Source organism: Drosophila serrata, unplaced genomic scaffold, assembly GCF_035046125.1.
Source record: "Drosophila serrata isolate PLE 108 unplaced genomic scaffold, ASM3504612v1 contig_382, whole genome shotgun sequence".
Classification (NCBI taxonomy): Eukaryota; Metazoa; Arthropoda; class Insecta; order Diptera; family Drosophilidae; genus Drosophila; species Drosophila serrata.
The window spans coordinates 1906585-1925738 of record NW_028257280.1 but is presented as its reverse complement, the minus strand read 5'-3'; the positions used below and the strand labels follow the sequence as shown (position 1 = coordinate 1925738).

Below are 19154 nucleotides of genomic sequence, written 5' to 3'. Positions count from 1 at the left end.
AGTGCCTGTATTTATTTCCTCCAAGAAAAGAGAACAGAGAAAGTGAGAGTGAGAGTGAGAGGAAGAGAGAGAAAGGATGCCTCTAGGCATAGGACTAGGCCTAGGGACAGGCATAGAGCGTAAGGGATATCTCTAGAGGAACACAGAGAGAGGTGCTCATACTGAAAATAGCACAGATAAAGAGAGGGAAAGAGAGCCTAATTGCAACCTAAAAATCATTTATTAATTCTCATTTTAAAATTCACTAGATATAATATCTTACATAGCCATTGGTAGATCCTAGCTAGCATGCCTTGTGCACTTATTAGACTTAATTTAAGTTTGCCAATTCCCACCGAGTTGCTGATATGTGGCCGTTGCCTTTGCTAATCAGCTTAGGTATTTTGCATACATTAACATTCGCCATTAATTTACTATTACACAGAGTGCGTGTGTGGGTTTCTGTCGCTATCTAAACCGTTATGAAGTAGTATTGCCCCCTCAGTCCCCTCTGGCAGAGAGAGATCCCTGTGCGTGCCTGCCATTTAATTAACTGCACACAGACAACATTTTCAATCTCGACTATAGCTATGTATCTCCGCCGATGTCATTGCGGGAAGGGGAATATGAAGTGGAGTTGCCATTCCAATGGCAATCTGAAATCTGAAATCCGAAATCCAAAATGCTGTTATAATAACGCAAACAAGCTGTTGGGGGCTTACAGAATTTAATCCTCCGTCTGTCTGTGGGGCGGTGGCACTAAAAACTAATTGAAATTGCCATATTTCATGCATAATATACAAGAGAGCAAAGACCGAGATAGAATCTTACAGAACATAACATTTGATAATACTATTTGGATTTTCGTCGCATTATAAGTTTCGAGTATCTTTTTGATACACTTATATTTGCTTAACTTGAATGAAAATTCAATTATGGCAACAGGTTGAAAGGCAAATGTGCACATAAGATTTGTATTTATCATTTTTGATATGAATTGACATGTGCAAAGTGATTGGAAAGACTTATTTCTAATACGTGAGTGAAGCTAAAACATCGAGATGGAAAATTTATAAATTATTAAAAGCCTTTTTTCTTCCCTCATAAAATTATAAAATGTACTTACCATAGAATGTGAAAAAATAAGATAAACTAACATAAAATGTATAGTTTTTTTTTGTGAACAAAGCTTGTCATCTGAATGAGTTTACATAACAATTGGTAGAGTCATCGGAAATCACAGAATCCATTTCCTGGTTAGCCCCGAGCACCTTGATAAGTAACCCTAACAGACAATATCCACGCGATTGTGACCGTGGGCCTGGGGGCCCTTGCCTCTTCTGGGAGCCTGGCCGATCAGAGGAGCCGGCCCTGCCAAGAGATCCCTGCGCTTCCGCTCGAAGGCATTGAGACCATCTGGTCCTTTGTCGGATAGCTTGGGAGGTCGCGGGCGTGTATCCTTGCCCTCGCTCGGATTCCATGGTCGCTTTAGGATGCCCTGATTCTGCAGGTATTTCATCATATCGGGGCCCTTCTTTTTCTTCTCCGCAGCGGCCTTTTCTGCCTCTTGAGCCGCCCTGGCCGCATCCTGGGCAGCCTTGAGGAATCTCTTGGGATAGCGGACTGGGATCGGTCCGCTTTTGCCACCGCGGCCACCCTTGCCGTCCTTTCCACCAATACCACCCTTGACCCCAGGGAATCCCTTCCAGGCGCCGCCGCCCAGACCTCCGGGACCTCCAAAACCTCCGGGACCTCCAAAACCGCCGGGACCGCCTCCACCCATTCCACCGCCACTCACGGCTCCTTGTCTACGTCCGCGTCCAGCGAGCATTCCTCCCCCACCACCTCCAACTCCAAATGCAGCATATGGTCCTCCACTTGCTCCACCACCTGGTGCGCTGCCACCCCATGCATTGCCTGGCCGGATACCGCCGCAGGGCATTGGATTAGGACCGTGGGGTCCGCCGCCCGCCAGGCCGAAGACGCCGTCCTCGAAGACGAGCTCGCCCGGCCATCCGAAGGCGGTGCCCATGTAGCGATCTCCGAGGGCGCAATCGAATCCCCGGTAATAGGGAGGCACCTGCATGGGATATTTTGGCGGCATCGGCACCTGGTCCTTCTTTGACGTCTGGGTGCCATGGTTTACGCTCGGAGCAGGAATAGGCGGTGGATACTTTTGCTCCGTACCCGCCGGTGGGGTGACATCGAAGTCGTATTCCATGTCGCTCTCGCTGGTGTCGGTTAGGATCAGATGCTCGGCTGCGGGTGCGATATAGTGACGCCGGCACTCCTTGTCCAGGGCCCGCTGGAGCTGCCTCTTCTCGAGGGTGTTGCGACAAGTGCACATCATTAGGGACTGGTGGCAGGTGCACTTGCGAAAGCCCTTGTCCTTGAGCTTCCGCTTAATCTGGCGCAGTGCCACCGCCAGATCGCTCTTCACGATACGGAAGGTGATGGGTTTCTGGCGGACGCCCAGGGTACTCAGCGGACGCAGCGTGATATAGATGGCGCCGTCCTTCTTGCAGATATTCAAAACTGGAGCGGCCAGCTCCTTTTCGTGCTCCAACGCCTCAGCCTCCCTGAGCTGGGAAGAGGCACTCTTATCCTGCGATTGCTCCAGAAAGAACTTCATCAGATTCTTGATGGGCTTGCGGATGGCTCCCGGACGCCAGCCCAGCTTCTTGGCCTCCCAACTGTTGCTCCATGCCCAGCCATGGTTGCGGGATACGAAGCCCGCCTGCCTGACGCACTTTTTGTGTCTGCTTGAGATCTGGCCCTTTTGGTTGGGCGGTATATACACAGCTTTGGCTGTTGTTGACTGTTCCTTCGCTGCCGGGCTCTCTATCTTCTTGGTCTCCGCCGGTTTTGCCTTTATCCCTGGTGCTGCTGGTGCTGCTGGCTTGGTCGCCGTCCGCTCACAGTTTTCATCCAGATCGGACATCTTTTTGGTATCCTTGATGTCGTAGAGGTCTCGCAGTTCGGAGAAGACCTTGGCCAGATATGGGCGGCAATCGTCGGAGCTCTTGTTCACCACACAGTAGTCCTCCGACTCCTTGGGCTCCAGCTTGGGGCACTTGGGCGGTAAACCCTTGTCTGGCTTGAAGATGTCGGCGCAGGCTTTCCGGATGCGACAGTGGGCGCACATCTTGCCGTACTTGCAAGTGCAACGGCACGGCGGACACTCTTCATTGGCGGCAGCCTCCGATTTGGCCTGCATGGCCTTCTCGCAGGGATTCTCACAGTAGTCCTCCACCGTAGGCGGCGGCTGGCCCAGATATTCGAGCAGAATCTCTTCGGCGGACAGCTTCTTTTCCTTGTGCCGCTCCTCCACCACAGGCATTGGCTTGACGCCACATTTGGGGCACGAGGCGAACTTGGGAAGCCAGGACATGTTGGTCAGGCAGACAGGACAGAATCGAATGGGCTTGATGTCTTGCATAGGCTCACCATCGCAGTCGGCAATCGGCACCGGGATGAGGTTGCGGTCGCAAAAGTCCGGCATTTCTTCATTTTCCTGGTAGGCGGGCAGATAAACGAAGCACGGCTTATTCGGCGGCTCCGGCAGATCGAGCAGCATCGGTGGTTCCGTCTTCTGGCAGAAGCAGGGACTCATACCGAAGGCGGCTTCTTCGTCGGGATCGCGACATGGCGGAACGGGTGGCGGCGCCTTTCCCGTGGATTTGGTTATAGAGTCTATCATCTGCTCGTACTCAATGGCCATTTTCTGGGGGAAAAATGGAAGAAGCAGATATTATGCCAGACTGAATCCGACGGCTATACAAACCCACCTTCAGTTCACAGCAGGCTGGGACCATAGACGAATTGTCTGTCGTCATCTTGTAGGGCTTGATGCCACCGCCCTGGCTGCGGTATCGTTCTAGGTCCAGCCGGAGACGCTCGTCACCCTCCTCATCGTCCAAATCATTAGCACACGGCGCGCAGGCACTGGGACATACCTGGGACTCTCCCAGAACGAACATGATGTCCTGTGGATTGATGCTTCGGTCCATCAACCGTTGGCACTCGGTCTCGCCCTCTCTGGAAGCAGATGAATAATTGCAAGGACGCTGAAATGGAAGTTCCTGCCCTAACAGAAGAAAGTTCGATTCACTTACTCAGGAGCACACATGCAGACCAGGCGGCAGAGGAACTCCAGCTTGCCTGTCACCTCACCACCGCGCTCCAATGCGATGGTGTCCGTGTGGACAATGTCAGCCATATCCCGTTCGATGGAATCTACGATGCCGAGGGGAAACGATGTCTGAGCGGCACCAATGATCTTCTTGGCATAGGTAACCGCAAAGGAGAGACCGCAATCTTTCACCAATTTGCGCATATCCTTGGGGTCCTTCTGGAAAGTGAGGCTGCTGTTTGGCCTGAAGTCGCTGGCGTTGACCTGATCGGGCCCCAGATCCATTTGGATCTTGCCAAAGGTGGCGATGACCTCCAGTTTAGAGGGATTTGTGAACTCGGCACTAGGAGACTCTACATGGGTGACGACCACGTCGAAGACGAAGATTGGCGGGGAAACCTTCTTTGGCTTTGCGGCCTCCGGCAATTGCTCCAATGTGGTCGCATCGGGCTCCTGTTTCGGACCCATCTCTGTTGAAATGGCTGGCAATCTGTAATTTTGAGCTCTGCCTGTCGTGGCCTCACGAAACCAGAGTGAGCTTTTAATAAACGATTTTTTTACTTTTAATTTTTTAAAATGGGGAACACTGTTTTTGGGGAGGACTATACTACTCTAAACTTTACAATAAAACTGGGACTCCGACAGGCAAATACGGAACGTAAAAGCAAGACCATCTACGACCAAAGTGAAATATAAAATGATCAGAAAATGTCTACTCAGAGCCTTTGATTTGGAGAGCTTAGGTTGTTCGATGGGGATTCCTTTGGGCTTTTTCCCAGCTCAAGCGAGACAATATATAATTTTTGGTGTGCTTTAGAAATGTTATTTCCAAAAACTTAGATCAGAAGTATGTTTAAAGATGAGCTAAACTACAAAAGAAAAGACAGAACACGCTATTTGAAATACATATAACATTTTATTGAATGCTTTCATACACTTTTACTTTACTCCAACATGCCCCTTGGTAATTCGGGTTGGCGGCCATATTCGCCGCTGAATACAGAATCGCTACCATAACCAACTCTACGGCCTTTGGAAAGCTGGTAAGACTGAAATATCGGATCCTTTACTTGGTCATCCGAATTGGCCTGGACGCAGGCCAGAACGACGATGAGGAGGAAGGTGGCAGCAAAGGAAAAGAACTTCATCGTGGCTGATTTGAATACATTCTGGGAGTCAAGCAACGTCTTTTATACATACTAGCTGACTTTTTCCACCTGCTGGATATATATATTTCTAATTGCAGATATAGGATATCCGGTGGTAATTCTGGTGAATTTTATCAAGTGTTCTTTTACCTAAAAGCCGATCACTTCAGAAGTTTTTGCAGTTGTTCTTTGTGTTAACAAAGAACGAAATGCTTTTTACTCAAAACAGGTTGCTTCATGAATGTTAAGACTAATCGATTTTTAATAAAGAAACCTATTTTGGGACATTGCTAAAATTAATAATAAAGCTCCAATACTGTTTTTTACTCTTTCTATAATATTGATTAAAATTATTATAGCCATGAGACTTTGTATGTATTCAGAAATGATTCTTGATCAGAAAAAGATTTTCCCGTTAAAGTTTCTGAGATTGAATTGAATTTGTAGTTTTTTCATTAATTGGTTAAAGTTAATTAAAAGTTAACTTTTGAAGCACGTAGTTTCTTTCTGTTGTTGTTAAATTTATTATAAATTTATGAAATATCATAATAATAATATTGTTATGTCAAAAAGGGTCAGATCAGACAACTGTTTCAGATTATAGCTGGCTTGATAAAAATATATAACTTTGCTGTTGTTTAACATAATTCCATCCACTCTTAGATATATCTATTCCTTATATTTTGATTTGTATTCTATAAAAAAAGCGAAACTATTAAAGAAACATTCAATGCTATATTTATTGGATTTATTCTTTTTTTTTACAATTTGAAAATAATTAAATTTAATCAACATCGGATGGCTATTTAAGTAGCTGCCATAACAACTTTCGGTTTTTAGTTTAGAAAACATAATAAAAAGTTTAGTGTATTTATTCGTTATTGTTTTAAACACTTCAGCAAGGTTCAATCGAATCCAATTGCAATCTCCAAAAGTATACAGAATTTGACTTTCCGAATAAACACGCTTAGTTTTTAGTAATGAATCAAACGCATGGCATTTATTAATATCAAAGATTTAATTTGATCTAAAGGAAATACTAAAGGAAGTACAAAAGAAAAGACATAATAGGTTTCGAAAAAACGAAATTTTTATTGATTGCTTTTATTCACTTCTACTTCCTTCCAAGACAGCTGGTTAGCTTTCCTGCCAGAAGTTAATGGTGGCCGTGACCATGGCTGACTGGGGCGTTGTGACCATGGCCAGCTGGTGCACCGTGACCATGGCCTGCGGGAGCGTTGTGACCACCGTGTCCCACAGGACCTGATGATCCGTGCCCACCATGGAGAGACGGTTGCTGGTGGCCAGGAGTGGCCTGGACAATGGCCAGAACGGCGATGAGGAGGAAGGCGGCAGCAATAGCAAAGAACTTCATCGTGACTGTTTTCGATGCCTTCTGAGAACCGCACGAGCTCTTTTATACTTACTCACTGGCTTTCTCCACCTGCTAACAATATAATTTATAAGTTATGGCACTTACTCAAATCGATGATTTTTTTTTAACACCGGTTACTGTAGATGTTTTTGCAGTTTTATCTGCAGTGTTAATGTTTATTGCTCAGAACAGGTTGTTTAATGACAATAACAAATAATCGATTATTATTATTGAAGCCTATTTTCGGGTGTAAAGTTATATAATTAAATTATATATATTGTATATATATTAGTACCCGTAGAGGATATAAGAATCCTGCCAAAGACGACATAAGTCTCAAAAAAATATATATTTAAAATGGGTATATGCATTTTCCTTTTCATTTCTTTAAATACTTTACAATATTATATCATTCATATACTTATAAAGCCATTAAAGAAAAATAAAAAGACAAGAGGGAAGGAAAATCTTCATGATGGGAAATTTGTACTGCAGTCTGGATGATGGGAAACACCTCACATATCTGGATTCTGCAGAAAACCAGTTCTTTAATATGTGTATTAACTCTCTGGTTTTTTGTTCTTGTAAATAAATAAAAAAAAAACTGTTATAATTTATATTCACCTTGGGTTTAATGAGAAACAGTATTATTATTGAAAAAACACCTGGCACTCGTTATCTTTGGCTTAAACAACTGTATTATTGTTTACTCAAAACAGGTTGTTTTGTGGCTAAACAAAATTATTAAAATGAACAAACAAAAACCGAGAACTGGTAAATAATTATATTTATTGCTTGGATTAGCTAGCATTTTGCGGATCATTTTCTGCTGAGGATCATTCTACAATAAGTGCCCTTCTCATATAAATGTATAGATATAAATAATATGGATTAAAAAAATGGTATTATAGATTTCGCCAGAAGCTTTTAACGCTTAGAAGGTGTCATTTCCGACCCAATAAATCATATATATTCTTGATCAGCAATAAAAGCTGAGTTGATCTGGCTGTTTTTGGCATAAATGTATTTTTTTTCCAAAATTTAAAATTTTTATTATGGGTTACATCGTTATAATTGTCAAAAATTGATAAAAGTCCTAATTTTTAAAAATTTTAAACTGAGTACGCAGATTTTTTAAACTACTAAAAACTAACATAGGAGTGATTTTAGAATTAAAATTAATACATTTTTGGCTTAGTTATGAGATTTTAAAATTTTATTTGTAGAGAATATTTCCATGTATAAATATAGACAAATATCGACTCAAAGAATGGTATTATTCTAATGGTCCGAAGCCTAGAACGATGTGAATGAGTCATTTCCGACCTTATAATTCATATATATTCTTGCCGCCGGTGGTAGCTCAAAGGGTTGAGACGACAAACACTGGAACCCGTAGCACTGCCGGTCCGGGTTCGAGTCCCGGTAGTAAGTAGCATGGTCACCCCCGGACCTTCCTTCCATTTTCCATTGAACTTCTCCCCTCACTATTGTAAAAAAGTTGCTATACTACAGTAATTGTACAATAATAAAATTCAGCTCAATAAATAAGCATTTTAAAAAAAAATATATATTCTTGATCAGCATTAAAAGCCGAATCGATCTAGCTATGTCTGGACAAAAAATCAAATTTAAATTTTTGAAAATTTTATAAGGGGTTACATCGTTAAAATTGTCAAAAACGGATAAAAACCCAAATTTTTGTAAATTTCAAATTGAATATGCAGGTTTATTAAACTACTAAAAACTAACATAGTAATGGCTTCCGAATTAAATTGCGTTTTTGGCTTAGTTATGAGTTTTTTAAACTTTAATTTTTCGAAAAAGTGCCTATATAAAAATATTGATTTGAAAAATGAGAATATTTGATAGATTTTCAATACGATTCTTTATTGTTAATTACCTTGTTCTTTATTTCACGTGTCTTTCAAATGAACTCAATTATTACATTTGCAGGATTACAGCGTAAGACATTCTGATTGTCTCTTAGTGCGCTTGGGAGGCCTTGGCCGTAGGTCCTTGCCTTCTGTAGGATTCCATGGACGCACCAAAGTGCCCTTTGCCTGTAGGTATTTAAGCATGTCAGGGCCCTTCTTTTTCTTCGCCGCAGCATCAATTTCAGCCTGTTTGGCCGCCTTGGCTGCATCCTGGGCGGGTTTCAGCAATCGTTTGGTATACCGCACCGGAATAGGATCGCTTTTCGCAGCTTTTCCCCTGCCGGCCATACCTGGAAAGCCCATCCAGGGACCGGTTCCAGGCCCACTGGGTACTTGCCTACGTCCGCGTCCTCCAACAACTGCACCATCTGCTGTACCCCACATATTCGTTGGCATAGTTCGACCGCAGGGCATAGGATTTGGACCGTGAGGGCCGCCTCCCCTCAACCCGAAAACGCCGTCTTCGAAGACGTCCTCGCCCGGTAAGCCGAAAGACGTGCCCATGTAGCGATCCCCGACTGCACAATCAAATGCCTTGTAGTAGGGATTATCTGACACAGGATTTGTGGGTGGCAGCTCCCATCCGCGTATCTCGGTCTGCGTGCCGTGGTTCACCGTATTGCAAATTGACTCCCTGGGCCAGCGAGTATCCGCCGGCGGAGTCACATTCAGATCGAACTCCAGGTCGCTGACACTGGTGTCGGTGAGTACAAGGTGCTCAGGACATGGTTCCATGAGCCGACGCCGGCACTCCCTCCGGAGCGCCTTGTTCAGCTCGAACTTCTCGAGGGCGTCGCGACAGGTGCAGAGCATGAGGGACTTGTGGCAGGTGCACTTCTCAAAGCCCTTATCCTTGAGAGCACGCCTAATCTGGCGCAGAGCCACCGCCAGGTGGCTCTTCACGATTTTGAAGATGATCGGCTTCTGACTCTTACCCATGGTGGCCAGGGGACGCAATGTGACAAAAATCTCGCCATTCCGTTTGCATACATTCAGCACGGGCTTAGCCATCCTGTGGCGACGATCTTCATCGCAAATTATCTTTCGGTGCGTTTGTAGATTTTGATCTCTGTACGCCAGGAAGTAGCGCATGACGTGGCCAGAGGATCGCAGGATGGCTCCCGGCCGCCAGCCTTTGGTGCGGGCCTCAGCTGAGTTGGTCCAGCTCCAGCCATGTCGTCGGGACACCGCGTTTCCGGGTGGCAGGCATTCCTTGTGGCCTGCTTTTTGGCGATCTTCTGTCAGGGACTGCGGCCTGCCTCCTTGGTGTAGCGTTTCGGTCAGCTCCTTGATGGAGCGCCTCGGCAGCAAAGTCTGGGACCGGCAGCGCAGCTCCAGAGCCGAGAGCTTCTTGAAGTCATGCAGCTCGTACAGGTTCTTCATCTCATGGAAGACCCTTGAGAGGTAGGGAAGCTCATCGTCCTGCGACTCTTGGATCACGCAGAAGTCCTCGTCAGGGCCGGGCTTAGGTACTCGTGGGGGCGGCTTTGGCACCGGAGGGCTCTTGTAGATGTCCTCGCACATTTTACGGACGCGACAGTGGGCGCATATTTTGTGCGCGGTGCAGGTGCATTGACAGGGTGGGCACTCGTCTCCCTCGCTGTCCCGGTTTTGGCCCACTTGGTGACTCGAAATGCATGGACCCAAGCAGAGTTTCTCGCCTCCCTGCGGCCCACTCGACCTCACCAGCTGCTCGGCTACGATCTGCATCGCCGTTAGTTGTTCCTTCGGATCCTGGCAGGGTAACACGGGACGCGTCTTCGTATTGCAGCGGGGACAGGGCATGTACTTCGGCAGCCAGGACATCGAATACAGGCAGACGGGACAGTAGCGAATGGGCTTAACTCCGGACAGATCCTCAGGCTCCGATCTGAGTGGGACTGGAATCCAGCGCTCACCCACCGGGTATCTGGTAGAAGTTGTCAGTGTCGGTATGGTTAAGCCGCCTGTGCAGCAATCCATGTTCTTTACCCTCTCGGCCACCGAATCTATAATCTGGGAGTACTCCTTGGTGAGCCTTTTCAGGCGGCTGAATGAAGGTTTCAGCTTGGGGCAGGGGTCATCCTTTGGGAAGGTGACACGATGATTGTGACCTCGGTAGCGCTTCAGGTCCAGACTGAGGCGCACGTCGCCCTCTTCCGCTTCAAGCTCGGAGCATGGATCTGTGGGAATTTGCAGCAGAGGGTCGGGATCACCGATGAGGAACATCATGTCCTGCGGATTGATGGTGGGTCCTTGGCCGGAGCAACTTACACGACTTCCCTTCCCTTGTCCATCTTGGCTCTGTGGGACTCCTTCGCATTTTAGGGTTAGTCGGACAAGGATGCTAATCGATCCCACGACATCTTCGAGACGTATTAGATCCACTGTATCTTCGCGTAGCAGGTCGTTCATGGCGGGGCTTATTTTTCCCAGAAAATCCGATGGAAAGGTCACAGACGCCTTTCCCAAAGTTGACCTCTGATAGATGACAGCCAGCTCCAAACCCATCTGCTCTAGGTTGTTGCGTACCACCTCCGGCTCCGAGAGGAACTCAAATTCCCGATTGGCCACAAATCCGCTAACGTTCACTCGGCTGGAGGTCAGCTTTAAGTCGTTGCCCATGAACTTAAGTTTCACAGCAACCTGCAACGGATCCTTGAATGTCACGCCGAAGACCTCCAAATGGGTCACGACCACATCAAACAGAAAGGGAACGCTAATATTCATTTCTAAGCTGGTATTACTTGGGGTTCTTCGTACTTCCGAATTGAAAGATGTAACCAAAACCTTTGAAAATTGGAAAGCTGCAACAGCTGAAAAATTAAGGTTTGTAAGGTGTTAACGAGGGAACAGAAGGTGTGTATGTGGATTTAATTTTTAGATTTGATGGCATTTAGGTCAAGGCAAATATATCGAGTGGAAAAGTCTATATTAGTCTATAAAACAGAATATAGACTTTTCTCACATATATTCCAACGTGAAATCAAATTTTATGTATATTATATATTGGTAATCCAATATTTTTAGTATTCTCTAATCTTGATCTTTGACAAACACTTAAATAACATCACGCTTAAACCAATTAAATTTGTATTATTTATTATCATATTACGCTTGAAAATAAACAAACAAACAGTTAAACCTCGTGTTCGTATTTCGTCACAAAACAACCAGTTTTTCATAAATAATAATACAGTAATTTTAATTACGATTGGCAGGTTTTCTAATATTAATACTCTTCCTAATCAAAAAAAGTCGAAATTGAATTATAAACAGTTTTAAGCTGTGGAACGGGTTTCGGATGCTGGTATAAATGGGGTCGACTGGATAAATTTGCACTTAAAACTCCCATAATGAAGATCTTCGCTCTGTGTGGATTCCTGCTTCTCGCCCTTGCTGCCGTCCAGGCTACTCCCAAAGTGTCGGAGAAGAGTAACATTGGTCCGAAAGTCATAGCTCAAACGCAGGGAAAGTAGGTCTGTTTTTGTCAAACCCTTTGAATAAAATGTTGATTACTTCTGCTTATTTGATTAATTATTTGTCTTATAAGTTTATTTCACGTTTCTTTTGAATGTACATAATTTTTCAATTTGCAGGGTCACAGAGTTAGACCTCCAGATTCCCGCTTAGTGCGCTTGGGAGGCCTTGGACGCACCAAAGTGTCCTTTGCCTTTAGGTATTTAAGCATGTCGGTGCCCTTCTTTTTCTTTGCCGCAGCATCAATTTCCGCCTGTTTGGCCGCCTTGGCTGCATCCTGGGCTGGTTTCAGCAATCGTTTGGGATACCGCACCGGAATAGGATCGCTTTTCCCACCTTTTCCCTTTCCGGCCTTACCTGGAAAGTCCTTCCAGGGTCCGGGTCCAGCCCTGCTGGGTACTTGCCTACGTCCGCGTCCACCAGCTCCTCCAACAACTGCACCATCTGCTGTACCCCACATATTCGTTGGCTTAGTTCGACCACAGGGCATAGGATTTGGACCGTGAGCCCCGCCTCCCCTCAACCCGAAAACGCCATCTTCGAAGACGTCCTCGCCCGGCAAGCCGAAAGTCGTTCCCATGTAGCGATCTCCGAGAGCGCAATCGAAATCCTGGTAATAGGGTGATACCCGCATGGGGTACATTGGCGGCGGTGGCAACGCGTCCGTCTTGGATGTCTGAGTCGCGTGGTTTACCGAGTTCCGGATGGCCTTAATATGGGATCTGTAGTTTCTAGGCGGCGGATGGACATCCAGGTTGAACTCCAGGTCGCTGACACTGGTGTCGGTGAGTACAAGGTGCTCTGGACACGGTTCCATGAGCCGACGCCGGCACTCCCTCCGGAGCGCCTTGTTCAGCTCGAACTTCTCGAGGGCGTCGCGACAGGTGCAGAGCATGAGGGAATTGTGGCAGGTGCACTTCTCAAAGCCCTGATCCTTGAGAGCACGCTTAATCTGGCGCAGGGCCACCGCCAGGTGGCTCTTCACGATCCTGAAGATGATGGGCTTCTGTCTAACTCCTAGACTGGCCAGCGGGCGCAAGGTGACAAAGATCTCACCATCCCGCTTGCAAATATTAAGGACTGGTGAGTCTTGTTCCTGCAGTTGCTCACATTCGGCAGGGATCTGGCTGTCCTCCTTGGAGGTAAGGAAGAAGCGCATCACTTGCACGGCCGCCCGCCGGATAGCTCCTGGTCGCCAGCCATGCTTCCTGGCCTCGTGGCTTTGTGACCAATTCCACCCATGGTTCCGCGGCACCATGGGGTCTGGCGGCAAGCAGTGCTTATGGCCAGCCTTCTGCCGAGTAATGGATTCTCTGACTTGGGCATTAAGTCTACTGTGCTGTGTCTGGTGCAGACTAGGCGCAGATCTCATGGTCAGCAGTGTCTCGGACTTGCAGCGCTTACGAATGGCATTGATCTTCTTGGTGTCGTGCAGGGCATACAGGCTCTTCATTTCGGAGAAGACCCTCGAGAGGTAAGGGCGGTCGTCGTCTTCCGGCCCCGGAATCAAGGAAAAGTCTTCACTGGAGCGCGGATCGGGATAACGTCTGAGGCTCAGGGCTCTCTCCTGCTCTGCCCTTTTCTTTGCATCGACTTCGTTATTGAAGATTTCCTCGCACAATTTGCGGATGCGACAGTGCGCACAGGTCTTGCCGTCCTTACATGTGCAGCGGCAGGATGGACGCTCTGCGTCCGAGTCTGAGTTCACCATAGGCTGAGGCTTGTCCTTGTCAAGTAGCCACTCTTTGGAAGTTCGGCTTACTGCATCGCAGGGAGGCAGACAGAAGTCCTTGGTTTTTGGCCTTACCAGCTGCTCGGCCACGATTTCGTTGGCGGTCATTTGCCTCTCTTCCCTCAGCACGGGACGTGGTCTTGTGTTGCACTTGGGGCAGGGTGTATACCTCGGCAGCCAGGACATCGAGTACAGGCAGACGGGACAGTAGCGAATTGGCTTCACGCCATAGTCATCTTCGGATTCTATTGGCACTGGGATCCAGCGCTCAGAGCCGACCTCCTTCGGTGTCCTTGCGTTCCCAAAAAGCGATTCCTTGGGGGCCATTAAACTGGTGGGCATACGCGCTCGCTCCATCTTCTCGGCCACCGAATCTATAATTTTACCGAACTTGTCTGTGAGCTTCTTCAATTGTCTGAGCGAGGGTTTCTGCTGGGGATCATCGGTCGGAAAGATGACGCGACGATTAAGACTTCGGTAGCGCTGCAGATCCAGCCTGAGTCGCTCATCGCCCTCCTCCATCTGGAGGTCGGAGCAGGGTTCGTCGGGGATCTTTAGGAGTGGATCAGGATCTCCGATGACAAAGAGCACGTCCTGTGGATTAAAAGTCGGCCCCAGGCCGAAGCACTCTTCCTTCTTCTTCTTTTCCGGTAAACTGAGCTGAAGGATGTCTACACTGCTCATACTGGCTCTAGACATTCTGGTAAATCTCACACTGGGCCTTCGCTCAAACTGATCCTGTTCATTATCCTCACACTTAGCCATCAGGACAAGGAGGAAGTTTACGGTGCCGATGCTATTCTTCTGGCGCATTAGGGGAAGGGTTTCCTCATAAAAAATATCATTCATTGTGGGTCCAATCTTGTCTAAAAGTGTGTCTGGTAAGAAAACCTTGGCGTTGCCCAGTGACGACTTGTCATAGCGCAGTGCCACCACAACTCCGTCAGTCTCCAGCGCTTGACGCAGATCATCACAAGTTTTCGAGAAGGGGTACTGCTGGTTAACGTCGAATTCACTGACATTGATGAGACGGTTCGGGACGGTCAGCGAGTTGCCGGCGAACTTGACCACCGCATCGATCTTTTCGGAGTCCGGGTAATCCCTGAACAGCTTGGCGCGGATGATCGCTATGTTGAACAGAAAGTCCATTTCTTCGGGCTCCATCTTGGATGTCTCGGAAGAAAACTATCCAAAATTTGTCACGAGGTATAAATGATTTCATGTAAAATTGAAAAGGTGTTTAGTGTAAAGGTTGAGAACATACTGAACACTGGCATACATTGGGCTGATAGGGTATATGGATCAGGTGACAGTAAACACAAGGCTTTAGTTTAAAAATTGAGAGCAAGAAAATCCTAAATCTTGCACAAATTCTCAAAAGAACTGATTTCAAAGTCCCCGCAGTGATTAGGGTCCCATACGTAGCTGTTTAGTTGAACTTTGAACTCCTCTCACCTGCGAAATGGATTCTCTTCCCGAAGGACTGTGGCCCAGCAAAATGGATTTTTAATTACCCCTGCCACTCCCTGCTACACTCCTCGATGCCTGTTGCCGGTGGATTCCCAGGGAAAATCGCGCTTTTATTTATCGCTACACCTTCCGTAAGCGGCTTAGCACGCAATGTTCCAAGGAAAAGCGAGGAAAACTCACACGACGCCCTCCTCGGGCCATTTATCAAATCAGCTCACATGCTTATCTAAATTAAGTTCAATTTTAATTAAATTTCGCGCATTAGGTTGACGCATACATATCGCTGCCGCCGAATTCCCGAACTATTTTCACAGTAAAAATGAAAACGTTGGCAGCCAGCGTTCCCTGACCGACTAAGCCGATTTAATTGGATACAAATTGGTGCGGCCAAAAAGCTCAGTGAGAGTTGGAGTGGGTGTGGGTTCATTGGTCAGGTCCTTGCTGTCCACGCCAATAGCCAAACAATAACAAATTGGATGCCCGGGCCCCAGGCGCAGGCGAGTTTCTGCTGGCCAAGTGGAAACCACTCGTGCATAAATTATACAACAATGGTGGCTGTATATATCCCAATTTGCTCTAACCGACAAGAGTGGGTCCAGCATCGGTGCTTTTTGGGCTTAAAGAATGCACACAATAGCACTTAATTTGTATACACTAATATGGAAAGAGTAGCGAAAGCGATTAAAGTCCATTTTCAAGGAATTTCGTTCAAGACCTGATGCCTAAAGATGTCGCATTCCATGCGGTTAAGTCGTATCTAGCCTTTTGCTGTTACTAAGAATGGTAAATAAATACTAAACTTAATAACACTGAAGAGTATTTACCTGTCTAGTGGCTCGAAATTCCTTATTTTGCTACAAATTGTTGGTCAGAGCTTGTGCAAATATTTTGGCGCCCCCTCGAAACGTGTGAACATGAGACCGCCGTGCCGGAGCAAACATTTTCAATTGTGGCTAGGAATTGGCTAAAATTCCTCTGGTCGAAAACGTGGCATTAATGACTTGTTAATTAGTTGGCCATTTTGTCGAGCAAAGCAATTGTAAAACAATTTCGGCGGCAATTGTCATTGGTCGAATTGGTGCCTTTGCCTTCGATTGCATAATTTATTTGCTGAATGGGTTTCTACTGATGGAATGGTCGACAACGGAGGAGACCACATATATTTGCATATTTGTACTCGTCTACGGAATGTTCGTCTAGCTGCAATTTAATTGCTTGCCAAATTAATGTCTAGCCGCAAAATAAGTGACAAAGGCACTTTGCATTGGCCTTAAGCCGAAAAGGCCACCAATTAGGGTGTAGGCCTTTGGATATACACAGCTGGGGGGGAAATACAAGTACTTGAACAGTATGATATATTGTATTTTAAGGGGCTTGAGCAAAAATCTTGAGTGAATCACGAAATATTAAAAAGAATTTGCAATAAATTATAAATCTGATAGCGTGCAAAGCAACTAAGCTGTCAAGGTGCAACTAACGTGTTTTCTTGCTCTCAACGTAATAAATAAATAAAAGAAATATATAAAAATTAAAATCTATTTAGTTTCCAATACCATACAACAAGTTATTGTCTTTTTCTTTCAGCTCTATTATCTTGACCATTGCTGTGTGTGTATGCGAAACATAAGTAGGACCTTAATAAATCCTTTTGGATAAACAATAAAACACAAAAGATGCTTCTTCTTCTGCTGGCAAAACTAATTCCGTGTGCTCTCTGCTGGCCAGCCCACAAGTAATTGGTTGGAGGGAAGTTGCAGTATGCCTTTGGACCATGTTTTTGCTCTGGCGAGCACTCTTGGTTTTCGCACGTTACGTATACGCCAGAGTGTACACCTCCTCCGGATGATGCTCCTTGTGGCTGCATCAAAACCACTGACACTGGGAGCGAGGAGCGAGAAGGAGCTCTGCTGTTTCTGTTTCTGTTTCTGCTGGCAGACAAATGAGTGCTCCCATTAAACGCTTCTGAAATATGCTGGCGAATCACTCACCAGGAGGTGAGGGGAGCTGCAGCACCCGGGGGCTGGAAGTGCGGTATTTCGTTTGCCAATAAATTTACGAATTCCGCAAGCCAGAACCAAGATTGCTCTCTGGCGGACAAAGTGTTAAATCGTGTTTGATTGCAGGTTTCCAATGGAAGCTTTATTTATTAAGGCTACAGTCTTTGGTAGATAAACTTACCACTCTCTGATCATAGAAACCTTTCAACTAATAATCAAAATGTTGTTTTATTTGTTTGGTCTTACATTGTAAATTTTATAAACATTTATGTAGCCTTAAAGGAAAATATCCTCCCTTTTTAACATCACCCCGCAGACTCCAAACTCCAACCGGCAAGATGCCCAAGAAAGGTAAGGGAAAGGGGAAAAAAGACAAGGCAAAGTCCAAGTCGATCGCCCAAACCTCGGTCATAACTACGACTGTAGTTGTCCCCAAGGAGCCAGTTTTCGATAGAAAACTGCCCGTTTTTTCCTTCGATTTCGTGATGACGCGTCTAGATGTGACTGGTGTCCAGTTGACCGATCCCCGTAAGCTGGTCGTGTCGGTTACGTTTGGGGGTAACCATTTCGATCTAACGGCCAGCAAGACAAAGGTCGACGTGTTCGATTCCAATGCCACCCTGACCTTCCAAAAGGAGCCCAAGGATCTCGCAAATGACATCGTGGAGAACGGCCTGAGCTTCGAGGTCTGCTATGATAGCGAGGTGGTGGGTGTGGGCAAAGTCCGTCTGCCCAGGAAACTGACCAATAGCATCAACCTGGACATGACCGAGTTCTCCTACACGCGCACTTGTCGTTTGGAAATGGGAGGCAAGCCCAAGGGCAAGCTCGAGTTTCTCTGCAAGCTATTCATCAAGTGCGGAGACTATGCCAGGTGAGCAGGGGTTACCTTTTAAGGATGGTACTAAGTTCCAGGATACTTTGTTTCCAGGGTTGGCGAGACCTGTCGCAATTTGGATACGAACATTAGCCCCCAGGACATAGTGTTTGTCATTGGAAAGTCGAAGAATCATCCCAACTTATGCGATCCCTGCCGTGAAGCTCTGGAGATCGCGGCGAAAAAGGAGAAGGACTATGTTATCCAATCGAGTCCTAATCACAGGTAACCGGTGATAACGGGAAGGGAGGTATTGATTAATATATAATGGCTGATTCAATGTAAAACCAATAAAATATAACATTAAAATTGGGACAAGGTCTCTTGGGAGGGATTTTGGCAAACAGATTTCTGTTAAAATGTAAGTTATAATCTCTACCATTTTGTATTAACTCTTTAAATATAGATTGAACTGGATAAAAAATATCTCTCCAGGATTCCTGGAAACCCTTACTGGTCTGTATTTTAAACTGCATTCAGCCATGCTTCATATCACATCGTGTATCGATTTTCCTCGTTCAGCGCTTGTATTTGTTGTCCAAACAGAATTAAAGCTCTGGCTTAAATAATGGCCTTCTTGAAAATTTTTTTTTGGATACCCCTTCAGGGTATTATAATTTTAATAAAAAGCTTTCAACGTACTGAAAGAATAGTTTCCGACCCTATAAATCATATATATTCTTGATCAGCGTTAACAGGCCAGTCGATCTATTCATGTCCGGTCAAAAAATAAATTTTCAAAATTTTTTCAAAATTTCAAAATTTTATATTTTTATTTTTTATTTTTACATCATTAAAATTGTTAAAAATCGATAAAAACTGAGTATGCAGTTTATTTAAACTACTAAAAACTAACATAGGAGTGATTTCCGAATTAAAATTAATGCATTTTTGGCTGAGTTATGAACGATTAGACACTCTAATCTATGACCCTATGGTTCCATGAAAGGGTATACACACTACGGCTTCCCGCAGTTAGCCTACATTCCTTTTTTATATTTTTTACTTTGCTTGATTAGAATGTTACTTCAATTCGGGGTATTTTTCC

The 19154-nt window shown here is 45.7% G+C and overlaps 4 protein-coding genes across 4 annotated transcripts; 1 reads left to right on the top strand and 3 right to left on the bottom strand.

Annotated features, from left to right (window-relative positions):
• Positions 1–1137: 1137 nt before the first annotated feature.
• On the bottom strand, positions 1138–4864 carry LOC110186796 (uncharacterized). The gene is made up of 3 exons (XM_020956076.2): positions 4095–4864; positions 3768–4017; positions 1138–3703 (listed from the first exon to the last, which is right to left on the bottom strand). The coding sequence occupies exons 1-3, from the start codon at positions 4577–4579 to the stop codon at positions 1265–1267; spliced, it is 3174 nt and encodes a 1057-aa protein (XP_020811735.2). The 5' UTR covers positions 4580–4864; the 3' UTR covers positions 1138–1264.
• Positions 4865–8522: 3658 nt separating this feature from the next.
• LOC110186524 (uncharacterized) lies at positions 8523–11464 on the bottom strand. Its single transcript, XM_020955722.2, has one exon. The coding sequence runs from the start codon at positions 11278–11280 to the stop codon at positions 8593–8595; it is 2688 nt and encodes an 895-aa protein (XP_020811381.2). The 5' UTR covers positions 11281–11464; the 3' UTR covers positions 8523–8592.
• Positions 11465–12078: 614 nt separating this feature from the next.
• LOC110186486 (uncharacterized) lies at positions 12079–15050 on the bottom strand. The gene has a single exon (XM_020955673.2). It carries the CDS (start codon positions 14924–14926, stop codon positions 12152–12154), a length of 2775 nt encoding a protein of 924 aa, XP_020811332.2. The 5' UTR covers positions 14927–15050; the 3' UTR covers positions 12079–12151.
• A 1766-nt stretch (positions 15051–16816) lies between these two features.
• Positions 16817–18415, top strand: LOC110186776 (uncharacterized). Its single transcript, XM_020956047.2, has 2 exons — positions 16817–18103; positions 18161–18415. The coding sequence occupies exons 1-2, from the start codon at positions 17568–17570 to the stop codon at positions 18333–18335; spliced, it is 711 nt and encodes a 236-aa protein (XP_020811706.1). The 5' UTR covers positions 16817–17567; the 3' UTR covers positions 18336–18415.
• The last annotated feature ends 739 nt before the right edge of the window (positions 18416–19154 follow it).

Excerpts from the sequence above, each read along its gene's own strand:
- LOC110186796 (XM_020956076.2), bottom strand. The coding sequence starts at position 4,579 with ATGGGTCCGAAACAGGAGCCCGATGCGACCACATTGGAGCAATTGCCG. Across the intron at positions 4,018-4,094 it reads GTCTGCATGTGTGCTCCTGA|AGAGGGCGAGACCGAGTGCC; the intron begins GTAAGTGAATCG and ends ATCTGCTTCCAG. Across the intron at positions 3,704-3,767 it reads CAGCCTGCTGTGAACTGAAG|AAAATGGCCATTGAGTACGA; the intron begins GTGGGTTTGTAT and ends TTTTTCCCCCAG.
- LOC110186524 (XM_020955722.2), bottom strand. The coding sequence starts at position 11,280 with ATGAATATTAGCGTTCCCTTTCTGTTTGATGTGGTCGTGACCCATTTG.
- LOC110186486 (XM_020955673.2), bottom strand. The coding sequence starts at position 14,926 with ATGGAGCCCGAAGAAATGGACTTTCTGTTCAACATAGCGATCATCCGC.
- LOC110186776 (XM_020956047.2), top strand. The coding sequence starts at position 17,568 with ATGCCCAAGAAAGGTAAGGGAAAGGGGAAAAAAGACAAGGCAAAGTCC. Across the intron at positions 18,104-18,160 it reads AAGTGCGGAGACTATGCCAG|GGTTGGCGAGACCTGTCGCA; the intron begins GTGAGCAGGGGT and ends CTTTGTTTCCAG.